This window comes from Triturus cristatus, chromosome 2_1, assembly GCF_964204655.1.
Source record: "Triturus cristatus chromosome 2_1, aTriCri1.1, whole genome shotgun sequence".
In the NCBI taxonomy this organism is placed as follows: domain Eukaryota; kingdom Metazoa; phylum Chordata; class Amphibia; order Caudata; family Salamandridae; genus Triturus; species Triturus cristatus.
Window position 1 is genome coordinate 1060122956 of NC_140581.1, and position 27788 is coordinate 1060150743.

Here is a 27788-nt window from a genome sequence, read left to right on the forward strand (position 1 = left end):
TTAGTGGGTTAAGATGGTCAAGGAAGCTTCCTGGAATTTGGAAGAACTCCAGTCCCATACTTGAGATCGGGTTGCCTGCAGCACCACCTACTGGGGTATTCTATATCGTGCTGACAGGGATTAGCATGCTGAATTTAGGAAGTCTCATGTACTTGGGCAATATCATGCTGACAGCAATTAGCACAATAAATCATGAAGATTTAGTTTAACTGGGCATTCCTAAAGCAATATGCACGCTATTACAGCGAAGACGTATTTTCATTTTACAAAGCTGTTACACGCTGTTAGAAAGGGGGTCTCTAATTGGCAGAGGTATGTACCCTGTCCAAGTAGGGTCCACCACTCTAGTCAGGGTAAGTCTGACGCATACCCTAAATTAACCTGTGCTCAACCTCTGGTAGTTTGGCACAGAGCATTCAGGAATAACTTAAGAGGCAATGTGTGAAGTATTTGTGCAACTCTTAAATCACAGTAACAGTGAAAACATCACAAAATGGATCCACACCAGTTCAGAAAAATAAGGAATATTTTTCTGATTAAAACAAAACCAAAATGACAAAATCAATAAGTAGAACCCGAGAAATAGATTTTTAAAGATTAAATGTAAAAACAGTGCTTAGAAGTCGCTAGCAGTCAAAAGGTTACTTGAGGTCGCGAGGGACCACTGCAAATCTAAAGTTCAGGCCAACCGCGATGGAGGGCAGGCAGGTTACAGGACCCAAACTGGTTCAGCTGAAAGAATACCTTGGATGGAGTTTTCGTCGACGTAGTCATTGAGCTGCATAGCGGGGGTCCCGCGTTGTTGACGAACTTCGCTGAACTGGTTTGAGTCATGTACAGAGTGTGTGTGTGAATAAAAATGGGGAGATGTGTGGTATAGTCTTATATGTAGTGTATTAGCTTTGTCTAATGACATTGTTGGGTTCCACGAGGACATGTAAATGTTCCAGGTTGGAACCTTGGGGAGAGTGAGTGAAGCAGTCGGTCCTGGTGGTGTGCTCTGGGATCAGTGTTTGTACTACTACTTATGTGACTTACTGCCAATAAACCTTTCATTGGAACAACCTTTTGGATATCTGCATTTTCATCACTTTAATGTAGACAAGTTTCTTACTTTGCAGCACAGAAAAATATGTGAACTTATTTCCAAATGCTGGTCTTGCTTATCTTTTTTTTGTAGATAACAAGATGCAACCTTTCGAGGCTAAAACTCTGACTGGGTTGACAGTACTGAAAGGTTTCCACAGTCTATGATGAAGTTTCCTCCTCCATGTTATGTGCAAGAAGTAATAATGTGCATAACAAATGTATGCAGGGCATTTTTTTAAAGTCAATATTGTGCTTTTGGTGAAAAGATTACATTACTAATGAATATTTGCGTATTAACAACCATGTATCTGGACAGATTTTAAAATACCACAATATTTTTCTTAACATATATTGTTCAAATCATTATAAAAGGGCTGGGGTTTTTGGCAGGAGTTCTCTTTTGCTTTCTTGCTTAATTTTTCACAGTCCTCTGCTGGTCTGCCCAACAGTTTTTTGTTTGAAGATATTTTTGCTACAAGCATTTCATTTGTGCATTTATTTGCACGTTGACTTATTTCTGGTTTGAAGCTCTTACCTGACATTTTGCACGGTTGGTTTCTTTAACTTAAAAACAAACTTATTTGACAAGTGCAGGGCTCCTTCTATGAGTACACCGACATTTTCTCATGCGGAGCACTTGTTACTTACTTAATTGGATCATGCTTTGTTCATTTTGACAAAAGCATCCACATGATTTTTTGCAATGTATTAATTTTAGCTGGCTGCAGTGCAGATGTAACTTTAACTATATTCACTAAATAAATCTAATGATAAAAGCGAAAAGAGAAGCTTTTTGATAAACTATTTTTTGCATGTTTCTGAAAGCACTTTGTTTTCCACAGGGTCCTGTGAATCGACCGTTATTGATATGATACATGTCAACACACCAAACACCTAATTGTAATATGCTTTTGCAGGGTTTTCTTTCTTTGTAACAGATGCACTTAACACTTTTACTTTTTCTTTAAAGTCTACAGAGGTTCAAATTGCACTTAGAAAGTGTTTTGGAACAGGGGACGACACGTCGTAACATGCATTGTCCCATGATTTCTACTGTCCCCAAAGCTCAGGTTTGCAGTCACAGCACCACAGAATCCCCCACAGCTAAGCAAAAAAGTGAGCAACAAAGCACTGTTGACACTGCTTTAAAATCTCAGCAAGGATGAGCAAAATCAACGAGTGAGGTCAGACAAGTAGCAACTTTAATTTATTTATTTAAATGTATTTTTTATTTATTAAAGAGTTTTATATAGCGCTGGCCTGACCCGGGGGTATCGGAGCGCTTTACAACAGTTTTTTGTAAGAGTCGTACAATAGAGCAGTGATTATACAATAATGGTTCGGAAGTCCAAGTGTGCGGTGCAGCATTGAGGTAGTACGAGAGTCCTGAGATAACCTCATTGAGTGCACATTGTCTTGGGTTGAACCTCTTAGGGGGAGGGAGGAGCAGGAAATGGGTCGAAGAGCAAGGATGAGGTAGGTCGTTGATAAACAATGTCAGGGGGGGGGGGGGGAACGACTAGCAGGGATTTGCGTTCAGGCGGCAGCTATCCATTCGGGAGGAAGCGGTCGAGGAAGAGGGTTTTTAGGTGTTTTTTGAATTTTGTGAAGGACGAGATCGTTATGATATCTGCTGGGATGGAGATCCAGATTTTTGGCCCGTTTCCTGCGAAGGACAGTGCGGCGGTTTTTTCTTTGCATGCTTTCATCGGGATGAGAAGTAGGGAATTGGAGCTCCTGAGGTTTCTTGTCTGACCAGCTCTCTTGAGTTTGGCAGCCAGGTAGTCAGGTTTTCAAGTGTGCAGGGCTTTGTGCGTGAGGCAGGCAGTTCTGAAGCTGGCATGTAGTTAGACTGGGAGCCATTTTAGTTCTCTGAGTGCTGGTGAAATGTGGTCATATTTCCTAATTGCAGTTACCATTCTGGCTGCTGCGTTTAGAGTTGTTTTAAGGGGAACTAGGTGAAATGTTGTTGTACCCGTGAGAGTTGCATTCCCATAGTCGAGTCTGGACAGCACCAGTGATTGGGTAGCTTGTTTGAGATCATTGTTTGGGATGAATGGTTTGATTTTGTGGAGTAGCTTCAAATTGAGGAAGGCACTCCTTGCAGAGTTTTTAATGTGTTTGGCCAGGTCGAGTTTTGGGTCTAGGGTGATTCCTAATGATTTTACAGAGTTTGCCAGAGTGAGATTACCGTTGAGAGCATCCATAGCTTTTAACCATTCTGCAATTTGAGGGTTCTCCTCTTTGTTGGCAATGAGGAGGATCTCAGTTTTTTCTTGATTGAGCTTTAAGTGATTTAGAGACCGCCAGAGTTGGATTTCTTTTAGAGTGTCATTTAGTCTGTGAATGTAGTCTATGGAGGAGGTGTCTAGGTAGATTTTGGTGTCATCTGCATATAGGTGGAAAGGGATGTTGGCATTTTTCAGTATGGTGGTGAGGGGTTCCATGTATATGTTGAACAGTTGTGGTGAGAGCACTGAGCCTTGGGGGATGTCCCTGTTGATGGGGTATAGGTCGGAAGTAAGATTTTTGATTTTTATCCTTTGCGAGCGACTGTGTAGGAAGGAGGAGAACCAGCATAGGACCACCTCATCAGCACCTACCCTCTCTTGTAAAGCCTTGATGAGTAGTTGGTGGTCAACCATGTCAAAGGCTGCCGATAGGTCCAGGAGAATGAGTAGGCAGCGTTTGTCGGTGTCGAGGGATTTGTGGATATCGTCTGTGATGTTGAGGATCGTGGTCTCGGTGCTATAGCCTTTTCTGAAACCCGATTGATGGGGATCAATAAGGTTGATGTTGTCCATGTGCTGCGTCAGTTGTAAGAGGACGCATTTTTCAATGATTTTTGATAGGAAGAGGAGATTGGAGACGGGTCTGAAGTTATTGTGGAGAAGTGTGGCTCAATGGTTAGAGTGGCAGACCTCGATGCAGAGCACTGGTCCGGGACCAGGGTTCGATTCCCGACGCGGCAGGGTCTCGGGCTATATATTCCGCGGACCGGATATTCTCGCATCAGTGCCTATTCTAATCATGGGTCCCACGCTGCAACTCTGGGCAATAGCTTGCTTAGTCTCCACAACGGCCCCAACAGCGCTGGGATGCCTGGCTTCACCATGGGGGTGCCCAGGAGTGGACACTTCACACGGATAGCCAGGAAGGGTTCCTACAGCGGTATGAGTACAGCGCGGAGATACCCCCAGGGGTGATTCGGCGCTATATAAGCACATACACATTTACACACATTTACATTTACATTCAGGTCCTTGGAGTCGAGGCCTGTTTTTTTTTTTTTGTAGTGGCGTGACTTGGCCAACTTTGAGGCATTCTGGTAGGACACCAGTTCTCAGGGAGCGGTTTATGATTTTGCACACCAGGAAGGGGCTATGGAGAGTTTCAGTTTTTGGGTCAATTGTGTGGGTATAGGGTTAAGAACGTGAGAGGCGGGTTTGGAGGTGGAGATCAGCTTGAGGATCTCAGCTTACGGGATGGGGATGAAGGACATCCATGTTTTAGTGGGGTGTTTGCACGTGCTGTCTGTTGTCACTGGGGGCAAGCTTTTGCAGAAGAATAAAGTTACTCTAAGCATCAAAACGAGCATGTGCTTTTAAAGCAAAATGGAAGTAGAACATAAGACATCCGAATACATAAGCCTGTGGACATAAACATGTCAAATGCATCAGTCACATGAGAACACAATTAGTTCCCCAACTTACAGTAAGACGCAAGTGTGTCATTTTAACAACCTATTTACCCACTTTACAAAGATAAAATGCATTTTCTACATTTCTATTGTTGATATAAAAGGCAATGGCCTCAGCCTAGGTTTCTGACTGGGCTAACATTGGCAGCAATTTTCTTAACACTCACAAGAACGATCCAATTTGAAACAGGCCTTAAGTTAAAGTTAGGGACCTGGAGATCGCCTAAATGAACAAGCAATTGCTTTAGAGGCATATCACAGGCTAGATTTTGTGATCTGATCATCATCGTCGCTTTCAGACAGATATTGGAGACGACTGATGTTTGAAAGTGGCATGACACCGATTCCATTTCTGATTGAGGTCATTTGATCATAGACCCAGACTGACAGTCCATCAGCTACCACTGAAAGAGGATGCTGGCAAACCGATCACACATCCGCTAAAATTGGTCAACCGGAGTATCAATTTGGCACTCTGAGATATCTGGCCACTAAAACACCTACAATGTGTCATACTATGCGAAATCTATGCGAAATCTATGAATAGGAGCTTACACTGAACCTATATTCATGTCCAGCAGAAGGTGAAGATAATCTGTTGTATTTAGATCACAGTCAGAAAGCCTTTCTACATCAGATGTTTGACACTGAGGACACCAATCCTTGTCAAAGCCATTATTATAGGTTCTCAATGTCCTAGGTATGAGGAGTTCTCTTTTTGGTAGTAACCCAAATGTGCCCTAATGCCACACACAGGACACGGACATTACAAAAAAATGTAAGAGATTATGTCAAACATAGCCCTGGGTGGCATGCGTGGCACTCTTGGTAATTAGAGGGTACTTTTGCAGGGAAGTGAGGAAAGAAGATCAAGAACGAAATAAAAAAAATCTCAAAAGCCTACTCGGATAATTTCTCTTTGAATAGTTGGATGACAGTGAGAGCATTAAAAACAAGTGGGATGCACCAAAGACATTACTCCTGCATCCAAAAGATCAACATGTTTTAACCATCCACCTGCCCTATAAGGGGTCCTGGGATTCGTCAGGACTAGAATCTTTAAGTTATTTCCCCAACAACAACCATATACCAACCGGCATGCATACACTCTGTACCAGTACTGTGGTTGTGCCGGAGGGAAATATGCAGATCTTGCAAGGTTCATGAGGTCCTGTGACATAGAAATATATATTTTAAAAAAATGTAAGTAAACAATTTTCTATTTTTAATATTTTTAAGTATTTATATGTCACAGGACCTCATGAATCTTTGCGAATATTTTTTTGAGAGAGAAACTCAAACATGATACAGAGTCAGCCGTCCTGGAGGATGGAGAAAATGAAACCGGGTAATACCGCTTAGGTAACCGAGGCTGAATAGTCTCATGAGTAAAGAGAAAATATGCTTTGACAGAATTTCCTCACTTACATCTCCCCTTTCCTCTTCTCTCTCGTGTCCGCTGTGATGATGGTGCTGATGGTTGTGACTGTGTCGGTTGCGCCCATTTGAAAAGGAATGTACAGTACCTGAAAAGATCAAATCGATCCTATTAAAAAATGTTCACATGTGATTCACAGAATAGGACTACCTGCATACAAATCAAAAGCCTCTGTGAAGATCCAAATACTAATAAAAAAAAGTATCTAAAACATGCTGAACATTAGACTCAATAATGGCAAGTGACACAGGTTAGTTTTTGTTAGTTCGATCAACCCAAGAACGGTTATTTAGTTAAATTATTGGTAAATATTCCTGCAGAGGTTCCGTTTTTTGTTTATGGTCACTCAATTTGTAGAAAACTGAATTCATGCTTACTGCAAACACGTGTATTATTAATTTGCATCAATAATTCAATACCTCCAATTAATTCAATACACCAGCTTGTGTTCTGAAATAAGGATGGGACAAGGATTTTGTTCCTTGTCTTATTAACCTTAGCTTCTGAAAAGCCAGCCAGGATTACGACCATAGTTGGACCTATTCGCTTTAGAACCACAGAAGGTGATCTTAAAGTGAGCAGCTACACAAGGGACGGGCTCCTGCCTTACTTCCCTGATTACCAGATCAGTGACATAACAAAAGAAATTACAGCATGAATTTAACATGACAGGCGTTACTTGAAGGTTCATGGTGAGGTAGATAGCATTAAACAAGGTGGAAAAAAGACAGCCCACCCAAAACAACCATAAGCTTACCCAAAACCATACAAGAGTGTGACTATGATTAATGCAGAACAGATTAAAATTTGGTTCACAACATGACAAGGCGTTTGATAGATCAGATGACAGATCATTTTGGAAGTGATGAACTTTTTCTTTTTTTTTTTAGAAATGCCAGAATGACAAAGGAGAACAGAAACTGTGGTGAGTGCTCTTCCACAGGATAGACGGGCATTCTTTGAAAGCAAAGTGCACTATTTTCTGTTACATTTAACAAGGGCAAATGAAGCTATTTCCAAATAGACAGTATATTTTAATGTTTTTATTTAACACTTTCAAAAAAAATAATTTCGCATAAAATGTGCAACAATTGAAAGACAAGAATTACCAAATTATAAAATAAATTAATGTTAAAATAAACAAAACCAGAGAATACAAACGTGGGAATAAACATATATAAAATATAACAAAATGTTTACAAGAACTCAATCCATGCATTGGTGGCACCAGCTTCCTAATATTCTGATAGTTAAATAAATATAAAGTCAACTTTGGCTGCACGTAGTACTTTTGGACCAAGATGGACTTTATTTCCCGATGTACGAGTTGAGCTGAGAAAAGATAAGAATTCTTCATAAATCTCTTAACATGCTAACTAGCTTTAAGGTTCAATCCCAGCTACTTACTGCTGTATCTAATTGATCAAGTCGAGACTAATTTGCTTTGATTTGATCCTAATGAGCTACTGCGGATACCCGAAAGAGTCATGTCCGCACTATATAAAACTCAAATACTGGAAAGTGGTGGCTAGTTGGCCTTGGACCATTCTCTTGTAAACAGTTCTACATTTAGATTTAGTTTCACAGCTTATTGTTAAAGTGTATAGCCTCAATACTAACTGGCTCACTTACCCTTGCAAAATTAACCCAACTTGTTGCATCGTTTGATTTACACTGCTACTTAGAGAACGCATTTTCTTCTTCTGTATTATAATACATATACATAGGTCTGGCCCACTCGTTAGGCCATGATTTTCACCATGGGCTCTCTGTCTACTTTCCCTTGTGCGTAGCGTTCGGGATAGCCCAGGGTGGCTGTCCCCTTGCTTTGGTACACTCAATACACACAATCAATTTAACTTTAGTATTTGTGTTCTTGACATGAACAATGGAGCAACAGCTTACAAGAAAATAAGCTAGGTCCGCAAAGGAGTTAGACTCGGAATCTCTAAACACTTCTACACACAACAATTTTGACACACAACCAGCAAAAAATGAGTCAAATTGAATTAAAAAATTCAACTCTACAAAGCGAGAAAATGCCTGTTAAGGGCCCGTGAAAAGCAGTCTTTAGCGTCTGATCACCGAGTTAACTTTAGCATCAGTCCCAACACTAAGGACTTGGGCTCAACTATTAACAATACTGGTCCTCTAGCTTAAATCTGGATATTTGTTTCAATTCTAAAGTCGTCAATTTAGCGGAGTCCACTGATGTCTTCATCAGACTTGAAGCACAATGAAGGGTTAAAATCCGCGGAAGGCCTTGTTACACTGGTTGTCTCGTTCCCTAGCGAGAACCCCAAGCAAAAAGAAGATTCTATCCTTTCACTTTTGGGAATATTAAAGTATCTTTTATAACTATCATTACTATGCATTCAACAAAGCTTGATATTAATATTATCTTATTACAAGAAATCTTTCAACATATTTTCCAATCATCCTTACAACATGCTGACCTACACATCCTAATGACCCAAGCATTAAGGACAGCCTAATGAACCAAACATCAAGGAATGCTAATGGTACTCAATTTTTGAATTCTATTTTCTCAAATGGTTATGAAGTTCATAGGGCAGTTGCCAACGTTGGATCAGGTCAAATAAAGTATGTGGTTACTGAATATGAAGCTCAACATCTTTATGGTTCCACTCTATATCTAATGATATTGAACGTTTACACAGTAATCACGTTCATTTTGTTCCTGGTAATAACACTTAACACACGAACAGCGGAATGCCTTTAAGTAGCTAACGAAGGATGTAATCCCCCCCTTAAGAAGAAAAATCTAGGGCTTTCAGACACAAAGTTCTTGCATGGCCAAAAGCACCATCACTTGGGTAGTCCTTGTTGTCCATAAAATAGGTTGCTTTTTTCCAAAGGCAAAAAACCAAAAATTTCTCATGAAGGTGGGAGGTCCTCCAAATCAGCACGGTCAACAAATTTAGGGAATTAGTTTTTTTTTTTTAAACCAAATTCAGTTGCCGGATGCAGAGTCCATGTCCACCCTTGCTCAGGCAGTCTGTATGGAGTCATCTGAAGTTACTGAGGTTAATACAGACTCTGCCACATTTCCCAAGCTGAATGCTGCTCCAATTAGGAGTAGTAGGATCCATATACGATCATGGAAGGGGTGTGGCTTGACAACACAAGATGTCGGCCGCCTTTAGGTGACTCTCCCGACCCACCTGCAAAATGTTCGCTGATCCTGCAATTGGGGTGACACGATCACTGCTCCGACCCCATGAATGGACCCCTGAGCCTTCTCTGATTGATCTGTGGCCATTATGGATAAGTTACCTGTAGTTCTCTTCCAGGGGTATACTCATCAAAGTCATAAGCACTGAATAGTCCCGCCCACGTGCGGGGACCCTGGAGCAATAGCCAATAATATGCATATATATACACACACATATATATATATATATATATATATATATACACACACACATAAATACCCATATATAGAGATAATATGCATATAAATACATAAGCAGCTTGAAAACATGTTACCAGGCTCAAAACTGCCACAATTGCATTGTAAATCTTTTACATTTGAAAAAATAAAGACAAAGTCATGATATACTTATGATACATATAAAGAAAACTGCTTTGAGTTTGCATTGAAACACACAACCTTTATTTTCAAAGGCAAAAAAAAAAAAGGCAAGATCATAGAGGCAGATTAGCCTAGAAAGGCTGCATATAGAAAACAATTCGAAAACTGGCGCCGTGCCTTTAAGACCTCCAGGAACCCCCAGGCTCCCTTAATGCACCACAGGTGACAGTTAGGTCAGTTCTTTTGGACGGCGTATAACAGTTTAATCACAGTATGGGTAACAGATACATATATATGGCCATGGTATTCGTCCGTGAGGAGGGAAGGCTGCTTTTGACTTTGATGAATACACCCCTGGAAGAGAACTAGGATTACAGGTAAGTAACTTCTCCTTCTCTTCCAGGGAATACTCAACAATAGTCATAAGCACTGAATAGAGTAGCAAGCCCATCCCCGTACCCTGCGGACGTATACCAGCATATCAAAACCATTTTACCAAAACATATATTACCCAAACAAATTTCTCAAGGATGCTTGACCAAATTGAGCATCTGCTGGAGTGTCAAAATCAAGGCAGTAATGGCGTGCGAAATTATGGACCGAACGCCATGTGGCTGCTTTACAAATTTCTTGAATAGGTACATTCCTAAGCATTGCTATCGTAGCAGCTTTGCCTCTTGTAGAATGCGCCTTCGGCTTGCAGGGAGCTGCTTATGTGCCAGTTGATAAGATAACATGATACATGACAATATCCATCTAGAAATGGACCTTTTAGAGGCAGGGAAACCAGTGTTCAATGGACCATAATTCACAAACAGTTGGTCAGATTTTCGTACACTTTTTTGTTTTATCAAGATAGAATTTGAACACTCTTTTTAAATCTAGAGAGTGCAGAGATCTCTCTGCAGGAGTGACAGGGTTGGCACAGAAAGTAGGAAGAGTAACCGACTGGTTGATTTGAAACTCCGAGACCACCTTAGGAAGGAACCTCGGGCGAGTACGTAACACCACTCTGTTCGCGTGAAAAATGAGATAAGGCTCTGTAGAGCGTAAGGCTTGTATCTCGCTCACCCTGTGGGCAGATGTGATTGCTACGAGAAAAGCAGTCTTCCATGAAAGATGCTGAAGGGAAGCTTTGTGAATGGGTTCGAATGGAGGACCCATTAGCTTAGAGAGGACCCCATTAAGCTCCCAGGGAGGAGATGGAGGCCTAACGGGTGGGTAGACCTTTTTTAGACCCTCCAGGAAATTCTTAACAACTGGCATTTGAAAGAAGGAAGCCTGAGTGGGAGACTTTCTATATGCGGTTATCGCTGCCAGGTGAACCTTTATGGAGGAGTATTGCAAACCTCCTTTGGCCAAATATATGAAGTATGGTAACAGTACCTGTTCCTGACCTCCAATAGAATCATGACCCTCAGCAGTACACCACTTGTAAAAACGCTTCCACTTAAAAGCATAAGACTTACTCGTAGAAGGCCTCCTAGCCTCCTTCAAGATCTGCATGCAGTCTTGAGAGAGGCCTAAATGTCCATATTGGATGAACTCAGGAGCCATGCTGCTAACCTCAGGGACAGCAGGTTGGGATAGAACACCTTGCCTCCCGCCCTGGTCAGCAGATGCGGATGACATGGCAACCTCCTGTGTGGTACTTTGGACAGATTAAGAAGGTCCGGGTACCACCACTGGCGAGGCCACTCTGGAGCAACCAGGATCATCTCGGTCTTGGAATAGTATAGTTTCCTCATCACCATGGAAATGAGGGGGAATCAGTGGAAAGGAGTAGAGCAATGTCTCTGTCTATCAACAGAGCATTCCCCTTGGATCCTGGTTGCGGGTACCTGGAAGCAAAGACGCAGCATTTTGCGTTTTCTGCGTCCGCGAAGAGATCGATGTCTGGTGTTCCCCAGTTGTGGAAGATGTCTTGCGCCACTTCTTGCTTTAGCACCCAGTCGTGTGCTTCTGCGAAATGCCTGCTTAGGCCGTCCGCTTGGATGTTGAGAATGCCTGGTAAGTGAATTGCGGAGATTTTCATGTCTCGTGCCAGAAGCCACTTCCAAATCACCTGAGCTTCCAGCGACAGGGGTCTGGACCTGGTGCCCCCCTGCTTGTTCAGGTAGTACATCGTTGTTGTATTGTCCGTCTGAACAAGCAGAGTAGTCAATTTGATGGAAGGAAATCACGCTTTGAGAGCCAGATGAACCGCTCTGAGCTCCAGCATGTTTATGTGGTATAGTTGCTCTTTCTCGGACCACATTCCTTGGATCTGTAGTGGCCCCATATGAGCACCCCATCCCTGAAGGGACGCATCCGTCACCAGAGTCTGCTTGGGCAGCTCCTGTTGAAAGGGGACTCCTACGATGAGATGAGACCGTCGCATCCACCATCTGATGGAGAGCCGGACAGACAGAGGTAGAATTAAAGTGTCCTCCCAGCAATTGGAGATCTGGGACCACTGATCCACTAGAGTCTGCTGTAGAGGTCTCGTGAAGTCTGGTGTTTGGAACTAGAAAAATGCACACGCCCATCAAACCCAGTAGAGATGAGACCTGCCTGGCAGTGGGCTGGGGTATCTTTAGGAGAGTCTGGCATTTGTAGAGAATGGATGATAGTCTCTCCTCTGAAGGATATGCTCTTGCGTTTACTGTGTCCAAAGTTGCACCCAGGTAATGTATCCTCTGTGTTGGATTGAGGATGGATTTTTTTAAATTGATGTGGAGACCCAGTTGATGTAGTTGTTGCATGCAGTACGCAAGGTGATGCTGTAGAAGACTTGGAGACGCACTCTTGAGAAGCCAGTCGTCTAGGTAAGGGTAGACGAAAATTTGTTTCTTCCTCAAGAAAGCAGCCACTACTGCCATGCACTTTGAGAATGTGCGAGGAGCCGACTTCAGACCGAAGGGCAGGACAGTGAACTGGAAGTGGTCTGACTGGATGCGAAACCTTAGAAACTTTCGATGCTTTGGAGAGATTGGGATGTGGAAATAGGCCTCTTGAAGATCTATGGAGCACATTCAGTCCCCTTGATGTAGATGTAGGGTTATTTGATGTAATGCCAGCATTCTGAACCTCTCTCTCAGAATGAACTTGTTGAGACGCCCGAGATCTAGTATAGGCCTGAACTCCTTGTTTGGACCTTTCTTTGGGACCAAAAAGTATCGGGAGTAGATCCCCTGTCGACGTTGATGCCATGGGACCTTCACGATGGCCTTCTTTAGAAGTAGAGCGGACACCTCTTCTCTCAGAAGATATATGCGATGGATGACATTCTTTTGAGGAGGAATAGAAGGTGGAGGGGACTTGAACCTGATGGAATACCCATTCCTCACAATATTGAGCACCCACTTGCCAAGTGTGATTTTGGTCCACTCTTCCAGGTAGAAACGGACACTCCCCCCCCCTCCCCCCCCCCCACCGGAGTGGGTAACGGAGTTAGGGGAAGCAAGCACTCACTGCTTCTGTAGTTGCTTGGCAGCAGGTGTGGACTGGCTGGAAATCCCTCCTCGTCCTCTAACAGGACGACGCTGGTAGGACTGTGATCTTCCTTGATGTTGCTGGTTTGATTTGATTTGATTCGATTTATCTATTTGTATAGCGCGCGATTGCCCGCGGGAGTCTTGGCGCTGAGATATACCACTGGGTCTGATGATGTTGACTACAGATGTGTGGAGAAAAGCCATGTTTTGACTTCCTTTCTGAAGGATTTCAGGGATGGACTAGTTTTTATGTCTAGTGGTAGTTGGTTCCATATTCTTGCTGCGTGTACCAGGAAGCTTCTTCCGCCCCAGTTAGTTTTCCGAAATCTGGGGACTCGGATGCATTTTGTTTGGCTGGATCTGAGTAATCTGTTTGGCTCATATAGTTGCAGATGTGATTTTAGAAATTGTGATCCAATTCCGTTTAGTGCCTTGTATGCTAAGCATAATGATTTAAAATGTATCCTACTTACAATTGGTAGCCAGTGCAGATTTTTTAGTTTATGGCTTACTTGTTCGAACTTTGGTATTCCTAGTATCAACCTGGCTGCTGCATTCTGCAGGCGTTGTAGTTTCAGTAGGATTTTCTTCCTTGCTCCGGCGTATAAGCCGTTCCCGTAATCCAGTCTGGACAAGGCTAGTGCTGTCACCACTGTCTTGCGTGAATCATACGGTAAGTACGGTAGAATCTTTTTGATCATTTTTAGAATGTACCAGAGTGACGAAGCTAGTTTGCTGGCTTGAGCGTCGAAAGAAAGGTTAGTGTCTAACATGATCCCTAGGTTTTTTACCTTTTCTGACGACTCTGGGCATCTTCCCATATCTTTAGGCCACCATATGGCGGACCATATGTTTGTGTCTCTTCCTAGTATCATGACCTCACTCTTGTCCCCGTTTAACTTTAAGCAATTCATTTTCATCCATTGACTGATTTTTGTCATGCAGATTTGAAATTTTTCTGCTGTGTTCTGTACCTCCTTGCTTATTGACACCACAATTTGGGTGTCGTCGGCGTAGGATATAGGAGTGAAGCCGTTGTTCCTTATTATTTGTGCAAGTGGAGCTACATATAAATTAAAAAGAGTAGGGCTCATCGATGAGCCCTGCGGGACTCCGCATGGTAGATTGAACAGCTTGGATTTCGCTTCTCCTAATTCTACTGAGAAAGTTCTATTCTCTAGGTAGGAGGCTGTGAGAGCGCATGCTGTGTCATGTATGTATGCTGTTTTTAACCGTGTACCGGTTTGAACCCTCTGTTGGTATTGGCGCCGATCGTAAGGGCGGTAGCGTCACCTTAAGTCCTTCCTCTTCGAGCCCAACCGTCTTTATTGTATCCAGTTAGGTCTTCATCCTCGACATTGTCATCAGCATGAGAGCCGAAGAGCGATGTGCCATTGAAGGGGAGATTGAGAATACGATGTTGAGCCTTTGGCTTCAAACCCGTCAATCTCAGCCAGGCAGAGCGACGGGCACAAATCCCATGTGCATAACCATGGGCAGCTAAGTCAGAGGCATCAGCCGCTGCAATGATGACCTGATTGGCCACCAGACCACCTTCATGAAGGATTTCCAGGAAATCTTGCTTATCTTCTTTAGGAAGCTGCTCAGAGAAGCGTGAAAGAGTCCCACAAAAAGCGGTCATACGACCCAGTAAGGCGGAGGCGCTGGTTACCTTCATATAAGATGCCACGGTGGTGCACATTCTCTTGCCAACTGAATCCATGGCCTTACTGCCTCTATCCGGGGGTACCGCAGATGATGCTGCCCCCCTTCTGGTTCTTCTGTGCCGTTGAAACAATAACAGAGTCCGGTGGAGAGTCAGCCCTCAGAAAAAAGGGGTCCTTCTCAGGGGCCTTGTACTTTTTAGTGATCCGAGATGGGGCCGCCCCCACCGATGCTGGAGTAAGAAACTTTTGAAGAGCAGGCTCTAGCAGGCCAGACACTAGGGAAATCAATGGTCTAGAGGAAGACCTTTGGTGAAGTGTTTCGAAGATGACTGACGTTTTAGTTGTGGAAACAGGCATTTCAATCTTAAGCTTCGCAGTCCCTTGACATAGAACCTCATTGAAGATCAGGATATCATCAATGGGCGATATTCTACTCGTCAAAGAAGAAGAAATAGTAGGAGAGTAATCTGCCTTGGAATCTGAAGACCACGAGTTAGATCTATGGCTTCATCTTCTAGGAGAGCGGTGGCGAGATCTGGATGCCCGACTCCTAGGAGAACGTGATGAGCGCCTTCTCAAAGATGGGGAGCTTTGTGAAGTGGCACATCGCTCATGTCTTTCAGATGAATGTACAGATTGAATTATAGGAGATCTGGATGTTGTAGAGGAACGTGGCAGTCTTGTAATCCTGCGAATCTTCCACTCTCTTATATCCCCTAGCCATCTCGGGGAGATATTAGTTGCAGGGGCTGGAGATGGCACTGGTTAGGGTTCAGGAGTGACTTGCATTATCTGAAGTCCTGGGGAGGAAGAAGCACTCCTTGACGTCACCAACTGGGCATCCTGCGGTCTCTCGACACCGCCCTAGGTCTCTTTGCAGGAAGAGATCCCCTAGACGTTGATCTCCTAGACGTCGACCTAGATCGCCATCTTCTTGACTTCGAGGGTGTTTTTCGAGAACTCGACGTCGATCCCCTTGGCGACGGATGCGTCGACATCCTGCGCCTTGACGGTGAATGCCTGTGCTGGCATGTCGACGGCGAGCGACTGTGCCTCACCGGCGTCGATGCCCTTGGTGTTCGGCTCGACGTCGATGCAAGTGGACCTCTCGACGTTGGCGGCAATCTTGACGTCACCATGGCACTTCTCGGCAGCGGGCTTTGACGTTGGTGAGTAGACGTCGAGCCACGGCCTTTTGGCGTCGTAGGCAAGCCAGACCTGGGCCGCCTACGCGTTGTTGTTAACTTCTTCCTATGTGTCTTCTCACCTGAAGTCGGTTGCTTCGACGTCGAAGGACGCCTCAACGTCGATTTCGACACCGACTCGCAACACCAAGGTATTTTGGATATCGATCTGTCCCTCGACGGAGTGTGAGACCAATGTATCCTTTTCTCACCTTTCTCTTTACGGTCCAGCCTTGGTTGAGAGGAGGGCTTCTTTGAGGGCTGTTCTTCTCGCTCACTTGCTGTTTCTTTTTCTCTCTCCTGCATGGAGTGCAGCTTAATCTTCTCCCTTTCGCTAAGGGTTCTTTTTGAAAACTTGCTGCAGTGGTAACACTGGTCTGGCTTGTGAGATGAAGGAAGACAAGCAATACAGACCGAGTGAGGGTCTGACTTAGTCATCTTTTTTCCACAGGCCGGGCACTTATTAAATAAGGCCGGCATTATGACAGGAAAAAATAGCCAAAAGTCTGAAAAAACAACGGAATTAGCAAGCTAAGTACTCAAGACGTTGAGTGAAACTAAAAAAGATCACTTTAAACCAGAAAAATAGTGATAAAAATCACTAACTGGCGAGCTCAATGCTCCAGGATCCTCACAGAAGGAGCCGGAAAAAAGAACTGCCCTAACTGTCACCTGTGGTGCATGATGGGTGCCTGGGGGTTCCTGGAGGTCTAAAAGGCACGGCACCAGTTTTCCAATTGTTTTCTATATGCAGCCTTTCTAGGCTAATCTGCCTCTACGATCTTGCCTTTTTTACCTTTGAAAATAAAGGTTGTGTGTTTCAAAGCAAACTCAAACCAGTTTTCTTTATATGTATCATAAGTATATCATGACTTGTATGTCTTTATTTTTTCAAATGTAAAAGATTTACAATACAATTGTGGCAGTTTTTAGCCTAGTAACATGTTTTCAGGCTGCATATATATGCATATTATCTATCTATCTACCTATATATAGTTGAAGGTCCGTTCCACACAGGCTCGGTATTCCGGGCTGGAGACATCCCCCTCACTGCCTGTCATCAATGCCTCAACCAATCGAAGCGGGCATGTGACTATTTTAATGTGGGTGTGGTACTTACCTGATGTTTGGCGGGCATCTGATGAAGCTATTCTAGCGAAACGCGTCATGCTGTGAGCCAATTAAAGGGGCTGTTGGAAACTTGAATCCGTGTGTGCTCGACTTCTTTTCGAGGGAGTGTGGTTCAGTATTTCGGTGCGGTCACAGCACCTATGAGCGCCCATCTCCAAAGCTGTTCGGTGGATTGTGGCAAAGTGTGGTAACTCTAAAAACATTTTGGAATACGCCGAACCACCGCGCTTTTGAAACCTGCCTGTCCAGCACTGTTTGGGACTGCAACTTTGCGGAAGGCCCGCACTCACTGAAGCGCTGGCCTGGGCACAAGACAGAAGCAATGCGGTGAGATGTAGGATTCATATCAGCAGCCCTTCACCCCCAGTAAACATCAAGGTGGGCGTGAGGGGAGAACGGACACCGCCCACTGGGGCAGTACTAACGTTGAAGGTCCGTTCCACACAGGCTCGGTATTCCGGGCTGGAGACATCCCCCTCACTGCCTGTCATCAATGCCTCAACCAATCGAAGCGGGCATGTGACTATTTTAATGTGGGTGTGGTACTTACCTGATGTTTGGCGGGCATCTGATGAAGCTATTCTAGCGAAACGCGTCATGCTGTGAGCCAATTAAAGGGGCTGTTGGAAACTTGAATCCGTGTGTGCTCGACTTCTTTTCGAGGGAGTGTGGTTCAATATATATATATATATATATATATATATATATATATATATATATATGTATTTATGTATATATGTATGTAGATATATGCATATTAGTGGCTATTGCTCTGGGGTCCCCGCACGTGGGTGGGACTATTCAGTGCTTATGACTATTGATGAGTATCCCCTGGAAGAGTACTTGCTGCTCCTCGGGCAAACCTTACTTCAGGGCCAACCTGTGAGGTGTACGCAGCCTGTTTCTCTGGGCCTGGGCACCGGAAAGGGGCAGGGACACTCCCGGCTTGCCCTGCACTGTGGGTATCACCACCAGACCAGCCCTTAGTTACTGTCCTCCATAGACCTTACTACACTCACTGAGAACTGGTTTCCCTGTTGGATCCTGTGCCCATCACGGGCCCACGAATAGTACGCGGCCTAACAGTCGGGCCTGGATCCTGCTCTGTGGATGTGTGGCAGCCATCCTACTCTGCACTACCAGGACTTTGCTTCCAGGTCAGCAGGACTGCTCAGCAGCCTGAAAACCCTCCTGAGGCTTACACTTCTCTGGGACCCCAATGGGGAGGAGATGAAGGGGGGAGCTTTTGTTGTGGGATCCGCTTTCTGCAGAAGAGGGTGGAGTGCCACGCTAGTCGATCCGTTGTCAACCTGCCAAAGGGCTTTGAGGGCCCTGACCCTACTTTCTTTTTCCAAGACTGGCTGTTACAATGTCTGGTCTCCGAGGGTCTTTCCTTTCTCTATGTGGTGGAACGGGTCCATAGGATTCCAGCCTGTCGACCTTCACCAGGTGGCCAAACTAGGCAGATAGCTGGCAAGTTCCAAATTATCGTGACAAAGAGCTGATCCTGTGAAAGGCACAACAATTAGACCACCACACCCTTGAAGGGGTCCAGATCCTGATTTTCCCAGACTACACAATTGCAGTACAGCGTCGCCATGCCTCAATCATGGAGGTCAAACGACTCGGCTGAACAGCAGGACTCTGGTCCCCAATCCTTGGGCAGCCCGCTGTGGCCTCCCCAGAGAACACTGCGCCCTGGCAAACCAAGGCAAGCTCCCCATACCTTACAAAACAGCACCTCCAGTGTGCTTATTCCAAGCCATATGTGCCTAGAGAGGCTTACAGATCTTTTCATGGCCTTCAAGCTAAAAAAGGTCAGCCAACGAGACCTCATCCATTAACTGATCCAACTTTATCAGGCAAAGACTCCCAATACTCTGCTCAGTACAGCGTCTGCTACTCTACCTCTCATCACAACTTCCAGGCCAGAGATAAACTTTGTACTATATACTAGACACTTATGCCAATTCGGAGAATGGCAAATCAAACTATATTTAAAGGGAGTGCATAAGCATTTTACTTCTGGTTTGCAGTTTAACAATGCTCAGAATTCTAAAGCTAGTAAAAACACAGGGTCCAACAAAAGGCGAAATATCTGGGGCGACCAGACACAAAAGGCTGATTTCCTACACTAATGATGTGCCTAAGAAGTACAAAGGGAAGTCCTGTGAATTCTCAGGAGTGTGTAGCAGGGTGTAGTATGTGTTTGAGCAAAGGAACACCTTGATAGCCAAGCAAATGACTCGATACTGGGGTATTAATGTACACAGCAGTTCACTGCATAGGTGCAACGTGGTAGCCCTTGTGAATGTCTCAAATAATGGGATAGCAGTGAGTGGTGCACGTAAAATCAAGTTGGTATTGACATCATCTGATGTCACAGCAATGGATAACATGTTTATGTGAGCCGGTGGTGGATCTTGCCTTACATCAAGACAAAGCTTGGTGGAAGATTGGTGAAGGGCTGAATGAAGAGAGTTAGAAGTGCTCCGTGGATATCTAAGTATTTGGACAGAAAAGTATGCCAGGTCAGGACTGTGATACATTTGCTGAGCTTTTAAGATGTCTTTACATAGATTCCTGAGAGTGTCTCAATATTGGGCTATGCCTACCTGTAACAGGTCTGAACAGCTGTATTATGCTAATTCTCCTAGTGGTCGGATAGCTGTGCATGTTGTAGGTCAGAATAGATGAGCATTCTAAAAGTTCTGAGAAAGTCTTAATACAGAGATACCATTGAATTGTGTAATCCAAACTAGATGGGCACTGTGAACCTGTTTAAGTTGTACACTGATATTTCTATAATCCAACAATGGAAGTACAGTAAACCTTTTTAAATGGCAATAAATAAGTACACCTTTTAGTGCTAGCTAGAAGACATTTTACAATACAATAATATGATTTCTACAATTACCCATGTTTAATTTTATGGTTCTGTACCATAATGCTACAAACTTTGATTACTTTTTAGAATGTGGAACCATGGCACCTACTGTTTCCACCCCTCACACCCTTCCTTTGTCACACCAACCTTTTTAGTTGGTGATGTTTTAGCTGGCCATACCATTCTGTTTCAACTCTGTTTATTGAAAGATTTTTTAGATATAGAAATCGTACATACATCAACATATTCGCTATAGACTAGTCGGAAGGCAGCGTCAGTATTTAGGACAGCACACACCTGATAGTAGGGTGTCTCACCAAGAGGAATACAAATTAAATTTGTTAAAGAAAATATGTTCCCTCAATTGCAGTCCAGTTTGTTGAAATGAACTAAGAATCATACAGGATCGTAAACCTTGAATACAATTGTGCAAATAAATAACTATAAAAATTCCTCAGTGGTATAAAGGGTAAAAAAAAAACTTCTAGAGAGTCCAAGTGCGATTAAGACAGTGCATTTATTTTCTGCAGTGTGAGGCCTTCGAGAATGGAGAGTAAAACATAGTCCCACAAAGGACAAGGTGGCTTCAGCAGCCTCCGATAGATTGGCCATACCATTTTGCTTACTAGAACATTGCAGACTTACACTCACCCCAGAAGCCTCTGATGAAGACACACCTTTGCAGAGAACAAAGCAAACTTGCTCTCTGACATCCATTCGTACCGCTGCTCTCACTATACTTTCCTCTCGGCAAACCTGGATGCAACTAAACCACAAATGTGATACTAAACAATAATAATATTAGTCAAGCAAAACTTTGATTTCATTTTCATTTTAATAGGTGAATGTCCTGTACAATAATCATAAAAGAGTAAACACAGGGCTCAGCAGGTTATTGTGATTGTATTAAAGATCTGCGTCAACCGGTTTATTATGAATCTGTAGTACAGAAGTTTGATCCGGCTTTTCATTCTTCCAAAAAGATCCAGTAAGGAGCACTGAGGTGGGATGCAGTAGCACTTGGTATTTACAGTGCTATCAAAGTACAACGACGCACTTGCACACTCAATATACATAAAAGAAAATAAATATGTTCTACTGTATTAGGGTGAATCACTTAAATGAATACATTCAATGTTAGGCTCTTCCTCCAACTAGATATTTATTTTATCCCTCAAATATGATGATCCTGAACCCAGGACCAGAGACGCAGAGCCTCTCTGCAGAGACAATGCGACCCCACTCCTCCCTGCTTGTTGACATACCTCATCGCGGTAGTGTTGTCCGTCAGGACTTGAACCGACTGACCGCGAAGGGAAGGGAGGAAGGCCTTGTGTGCCAAACGTTTTGTCCGCAACTCCAAGAGGTTGATGTGAAGCAACCTCTCCTCCCGAGACCTAAGACCCTTGATCTCCAGATCCCCCAGATGCGCACCCCACCCTAAAGTGGATCCATCCGTTATCACTGTGGCCACCGATGGAGGTAGATGAAAGGGCTTTCCTTGAGACAGATTGCCCTCCACACTCCACCAAGACAGATCTGCTGTAGCTTCTCTGGAGATCCTCACAGACTCCCTGAGATCTCCCTTGTGCTGATACCACTGCCTGCGGCGGCACCACTGGAGTGCTCTCATGTGCCAGCGTGCATGGTTGACCAACAGAATGCAGGAAGCGAACAGACCGAGCAGACGAAGGACCTTCAGGACTGGAACGACCGCTCAATTGTAAAACAAGGGAATCATTTCCTGTATGTCGAGAATCCTTTGTTGAGGTGGGAATGCTCGACACACAGTAGTGTCCAGTACCGCCCCTATGAACAGGTTGCGCTGAGAGGGCACCAGGTGAGATTTGGGCACGTTTATCGAGAAACCCAATTTGTACAACAGCGGAGTTGTATCCTGCAGTTGATGAAGCACCCTCTCTGGCGACTGCTTTGATCAGCCAGTTGTCCAGATAGAGGAAAACTGGAATCCCCGACCTTCTGAGATGGACTGCCACCACTGCAATCACCTTGGTGAAGACTCGAGGTGAAGTAGTAAGACCAAACGGAAGGACCGCAAACTGATAATGTTGCGAACCTACCGTAAACCCTACCGTAAACCGGTGATACTTCCTGGGGAACTGCACATCAGGTTAGAACTCGGATGACTTGAGCCACGCACTCCTCCTTGTGGCAACAGAAGAGCCCATAATCCTAGCGACAGAATCAGCGGAATGCAAGCTGCTTTGGATTACTTGACGTGCAGCCGCCTGGGTGTCCGACAGTACCTCAATAAAGTTCAGTCTATCTTCCTCTGACAGTTTTGGGGCAAGTTGTTTTGCTGAATCCATAAGAGCATGGATATATCGGCCCAAAAGACAGGTGGCATTTATCGATTTTAAAGCCATACTGGCATAAGAGAAGACCTTCTTGGCTGACTGATCTAATTTCTTTTCTTCCCGGTCACAATGGACTTGGGGAAAAACACCTGAAGATCTTTTGGAACAGGCAGCCTGAACCACCAGACTCTCCCGAGAAGAATGGGAGGTCAGAAAGTCTGGGTCCCCTGGAGCCGCCTTGCAACAACCTTAGAGACCGCAGGAGCAGAGAAGGGCTTACGCCATACTTCCATGACCGGTTCAATAATGGCGTCATTAAAAGGAAGCAAGTGCTCCGATACAGAGGAAGGAGAATGTAGAACCTCTGTGAGGATGTTTGGTTTAAACTCTGCAGATGGTAACTGCAGATCCAAAAGCTCAGCTGCCTTTTTAATAACGGAGTGGTAGGGAGCCACATCTTTTGAAGGAGCATCAGCAGGAGGAGTAATCTCCCATTCAGGTGACAAGTCCAGGCCACTAGCCTCTTTCACCTCAAAGAGATCGTCTGATTCCATGAGTTCACCTTCTTCCATCTGGTACCTCTGTTCCTCCAGTACCCTTTGAGCCTGCCTCCTGGATCTGATTCTCACAGCAGGAGTCGGCGGCGCTGTAACCGAATCCGATGGCACCGGAGCCGGCGTCGAGCGCGGATCCAAAGGAGCAGCCGGCGTCGAACGAGGCCAAGTCGGCGCCGGTGAAGATGGAAGCTGCGTCGATGTCCTCGGCGCCGGTAAATGCCAAGACTGGGTCGCCGGGAAAAATGGCATGAAGGGAGCCTGAGGGTAAGCTTGAGGAACTCCCAAGCTGAAAGCCATAGGACCCGAAGGCGCACCAGAGGGGTACAAGGCTCTGGAAAAGACCCCATACATCACATTCAAATAATGCGTCGGATCTTGACCTGGGCCTGGAAACGAAGGATATGGCTCAGGCATCACCGGACTAGGGCCGATCGGCGCCGACGGTGGAACCAGCGGAGTCGAAGACTCGTCCGGAGCTGGAAGATCTTCAACTGGAACCGGCGTCAGAGATGGAGCCGGCGTCAGAGATGGAGCCGTGGCAAGAGCCGAAAAATGCTCCGGTGAAGCAGCAGGCGATGTCAGGCCAACAGGAGAATCAGGAACAGAAACCGGGGAAGGAGATCCAAAGTCCTTACGACGTCGCGAAGGTGAGGTCGATCTCGGAGCTGCAACCCTGTCCGAGCGATGTCGAGATCCTTGCCTCTTCTTTTTCTTATGTTTCTTGGACTTGGAAGCATGCCCCGACGTCGACTCTGACGCCGACCTCGACCTTGATCTTCTCCGACCTCTTTTCTCCTTTTTCATCCTGAAGATGAATAACTTGGCCTCCTTCTCCTTCAGAGCCTTTGTGCTCATCTTGTGGTCCGATGAAAGGCACCATACACAGTCATCATGCGGATCCGTAATCGACATGAGCTTACTGCACTCCCTGCAAGGCTTAAACCCGGACTTCTTTGTCGACATCTTCAGCTGCAGACAAGAAGAGAGAGAGAGATACCAGCAGAAAAACAAAGTATCCAACTAAAGTTACAGAGAGAGTCCCGAAAACCGCTAGCGTAGACGGCACGGAAAAAAGGGAACTGACGTCATCACGCCGACGAGCTCTTCTTATGGATCCGGTGATGTCAGCGGAGTCGCGAGCAGAGCCATGTCTCTGTGACGTCGTCTTCGACCTCATCGGCGTGGACTGCTACAAAAGTTTCCGAATGTTGCTGGCGCAGGGGATATTCACAAGGTGAGGAATCCACTGGCAGATCCACTATCACAATTTATGATGAGTCTGGAAGAGAAAGTAGTACACCCAGCTCTCCGACACAAGAATTGTTTGGTACTAGACAAACTGAACATACATTTCGATAACAAACAGAACCAAGAAGCTAATACAATATGCAGAGACCTATTGCCACTTAACTTAGCACAGAAAGTAGACACAAACGCACCAAGGGGGACACATTTTGGATCCCATCTTCTCAAATATTACAGAGACAGAGGCTGACACACCTTGGCCAGTCCCCTGGTCAGATCACCATCTAATCCAGTTTACAGTGCCCTCCCACAGAAAGAGGCCAGAACAACAGACCAAGGAAATCACTACTAGGAAGTGAAACAATTTCAACCCCACCTCCTTCACCCAGGCGCTGTTGGAAAAAAGGCCTACACTAGATTTAGACATTAATCTAGCCAATAATCAACTGGAAACCTGGATTCTAGAGGCACTAGATAAGACAGCACCTTGGAGTACCAGGACCCCAAAGAGGCAAAAGGAAACGGCACCTTGGTTCAATGATGAACTGAAGATGGCCAAGAAAAAATTTAAAAGGCTTGAGCGAGTATGGAGGAAGGAGTATTGTAGTACGGCCAAAGGAAACTACAAAAAGGAACTAAAACAATACCATGCACTAATCAAGAAATCCAGAAGTACTTTTTACATGGAAAGAATTGAAAGGGCTAGTAACTCCTCCAAAGAAATGTTCACCATACTGAAGTCCCTCAGAACACACGAAACGAGAGACGACTTTCCCGCCTCTACGGAGAGCTGCAACAAGGTTGCAGAATTCTTCGCGAATAAGGTGACTAAGATATACGACACCTTCCAGGTAGAAGCACGACAAGGTACAGGCCTGGCCTGCGGAAACCAGACCAATTTTGTAGGGGCAGCGCTGGGTGCATTTAAGATCCTGGAAATAGAAGAACTTATAGCCATAGTAGAAGGGATCAAATCCGGCTCCCCTCTGGATCCAGCCCGACCTAAAATAATAATGGAAGGAGCCAATGCAATTATGCCATATATATCGGAGCTTATCTAACGCTCCTTCCAAACTGGCACTGTCCCCACAAAATGGAAACAGGCCATTCCCAAGCCACTTAAAAAGAAATCATCATTAGATCAAACAATATTAGAAAATCTCCGCCCTATCTCACTACTGCCATTTGTGGTGAAGATTGAAGAGAAGGCAACAAACAAACAGCTGGTAGACCATATAAACAGGAATGATTTACTCCATCCCGCCCAATCGGGCTTTAGAAGGGCTCACTCCACTGAGTCAGCGCTACTCATAGCCTCTGAAACTTCGAGAATACATGCAGACGAAGGACAAACAGCCGCACTGATCCTGCTGGATCTCAGTGCGGCGTTTGATACCGTCTCCCACAAACTGCTCCTCCACAGGCTAGAGACGTGTGGCGTCAGGCATATTGCTCTAAGCTGGTTGATATTGTTCCTCTCTTCCAAGTCACACAACAAATATATCTATCCGATAGTATTCGCCTGTCCCAGGGGGTACCACAGGGCTAAATCTTGAGCCCCACTTTATTCAATATTTATGTGGGACCACTGGCGGAGAGAGTGAGAAACATGAGATGTTGATTGTCTTATGCAGATGACACGCAGCTTATTGTGTTGCTATCACAGAACAAGGACCAGGCAGCTGTACATTTCTCAGAATGTTTAAAATAGGTAGCACACTGGATGCCCAATCACTGCCTCAAGCTAAACGGCAATAAAACAGAGGTACTGATTGTAGGCAAGATGCCATCCATATGGTCTACCGCGTGGTGGCCTGATTCTCTAGGCCAACTACCCACCCCAAAAGCAGAAGTGAAAAACCTCAGGGTCTGGTTTGACTCAGAGTTGACATTTGAGAGCCAAATCCGGAAGGTAGCGGGAAAATGCTATGGTGCTATGAAAACTCTGCGGAAAGTCCTAGATCTCCAACCATCTAATGCCAGGAAAACCATTGTACAATTAGTAACAACCTCCCAATTGGACTATGGGAATGTACTATATCTTGGAGCTACAAAGACGGGTTTGTCCAAATTGCAGAGGGTACAGAATTCGGCGGCTTGTCTGGTACTCGGCCTGCCAAGAAGATCTAACACTAAGAAAACCCTGACAGCTCTCCATTGGTTGCCAGTGGAAAAGAGTCGTGTTTAAGGCAATGTGCCACTGCCACCGCATCCTACCAAAGAAGGGCCCAAAATATCTGCAACCTCTAATCACCAAATACATACCAGGGCGTAGCTTGAGATCGTTAGACAAGGACCGGGTGACTGTACCGAGAATTTTCAAAGCAAGAATGGGGGAAGGCTCATTCAGGTACCGCACTGCAAAAATATGGAATAGCCTACCGATGGACCTAAGCGAAAGTAGATTTCGTAAGCAACTAAAGACCTGGCTATTTGTGCAACCACTGCAAGGATAAGTCTCGGTTAATGGCCTTAAATTGCGGCCGAGCTTGCAGCTAAAAGCCGCATCTCCCAGAGACCTCTCTAAGCGCAGGGACACACCGATGGTGTAACCATGCACTCTACAAATGAATAAATAAATAAATAATGAATCCTGTGTAAGCCTGTGTTTAACAGCATCGCTAAACAAAACAATTATGGTCTTTCTCCCCAAGCTATCAAATACAGTGGCACTTTTCACTTCCAAATAAGGATAAAGCAATTAGGGATGATGTTTGGAACGGTGCAATTAGCCAGTTTATAGATCTTCCTGCATAGTCTGCTGATGATAGAATATGTGAACAAAAAATCATGTACACTTTAAAACAAAAAACAAAAGTGTTGCCTAGGGAGTATTTTGGCTTTCTGAATGACAAAGACCACGGTTCTAATCACTGCTTCAAAGTTTTACTAGAATTGTGAGATCCTAGGCATGGACAAATCATCTGTGGCTCAAATTTGTTTTTATTTGGAAGGTAAAAAACATATTCTGTGCCCTGCAAACAAAAGCTGGCAAGGAATTGCTAATTTACCAACAAAGTGTTAACATATCTACCCGCCTTACAGTCCTGCAGTCTCCAAGAGAGAGTGGACGTGATTCACTCCTATCAGGCACCAGTGCCTTGTATTTGGTGGTTTGTCCTTTTCCCATAAGGCTGTAATGGATTGTTTCATAGCATAAAGTGTTAAGTCAATGGGTGATGAACCATGCACACCTATACGTAACTGTAGTTGTAGGATACTGTTGAATATTTATGGGCGTGTGGGAGGAGTCATCATCTAAACCAAGACATAAGAATAATAGCTACAGTTGCACTACCCTGTGTGGGTAGTGTTCCTCCTAAGCACAGCCAATGGTTTACGAAAAACATCATAGGTTTAAATATAAAGATAAATCCAATGGTTCCAAGCAAATTCAAACCAAAATTTTATGATGATCGTTCTCCATTAGGTTATACTCATTGTATTCATGAGTTTATCCCCAATGCAATGTTCAAAGAATTCCAAAATTCTGTGTGCAGCTGAAGGATAAGCCCCAATGCATTTCGGGTATAATGACTA

At 44.6% G+C, this 27788-nt stretch overlaps 1 protein-coding gene across 1 annotated transcript in view; it reads right to left on the reverse strand.

Moving 5' to 3' along the window:
* DNAJB14 (DnaJ heat shock protein family (Hsp40) member B14) overlaps positions 1-27788 on the reverse strand; it is a 197614-nt gene that overhangs the window by 25148 nt on the left and 144678 nt on the right. The window contains exon 5 of the mRNA XM_085635858.1: positions 6218-6315. Within this exon, the coding sequence (XP_085491984.1) occupies positions 6218-6315 (98 nt within the window). The remainder of the gene's footprint in view (positions 1-6217; positions 6316-27788) is intronic.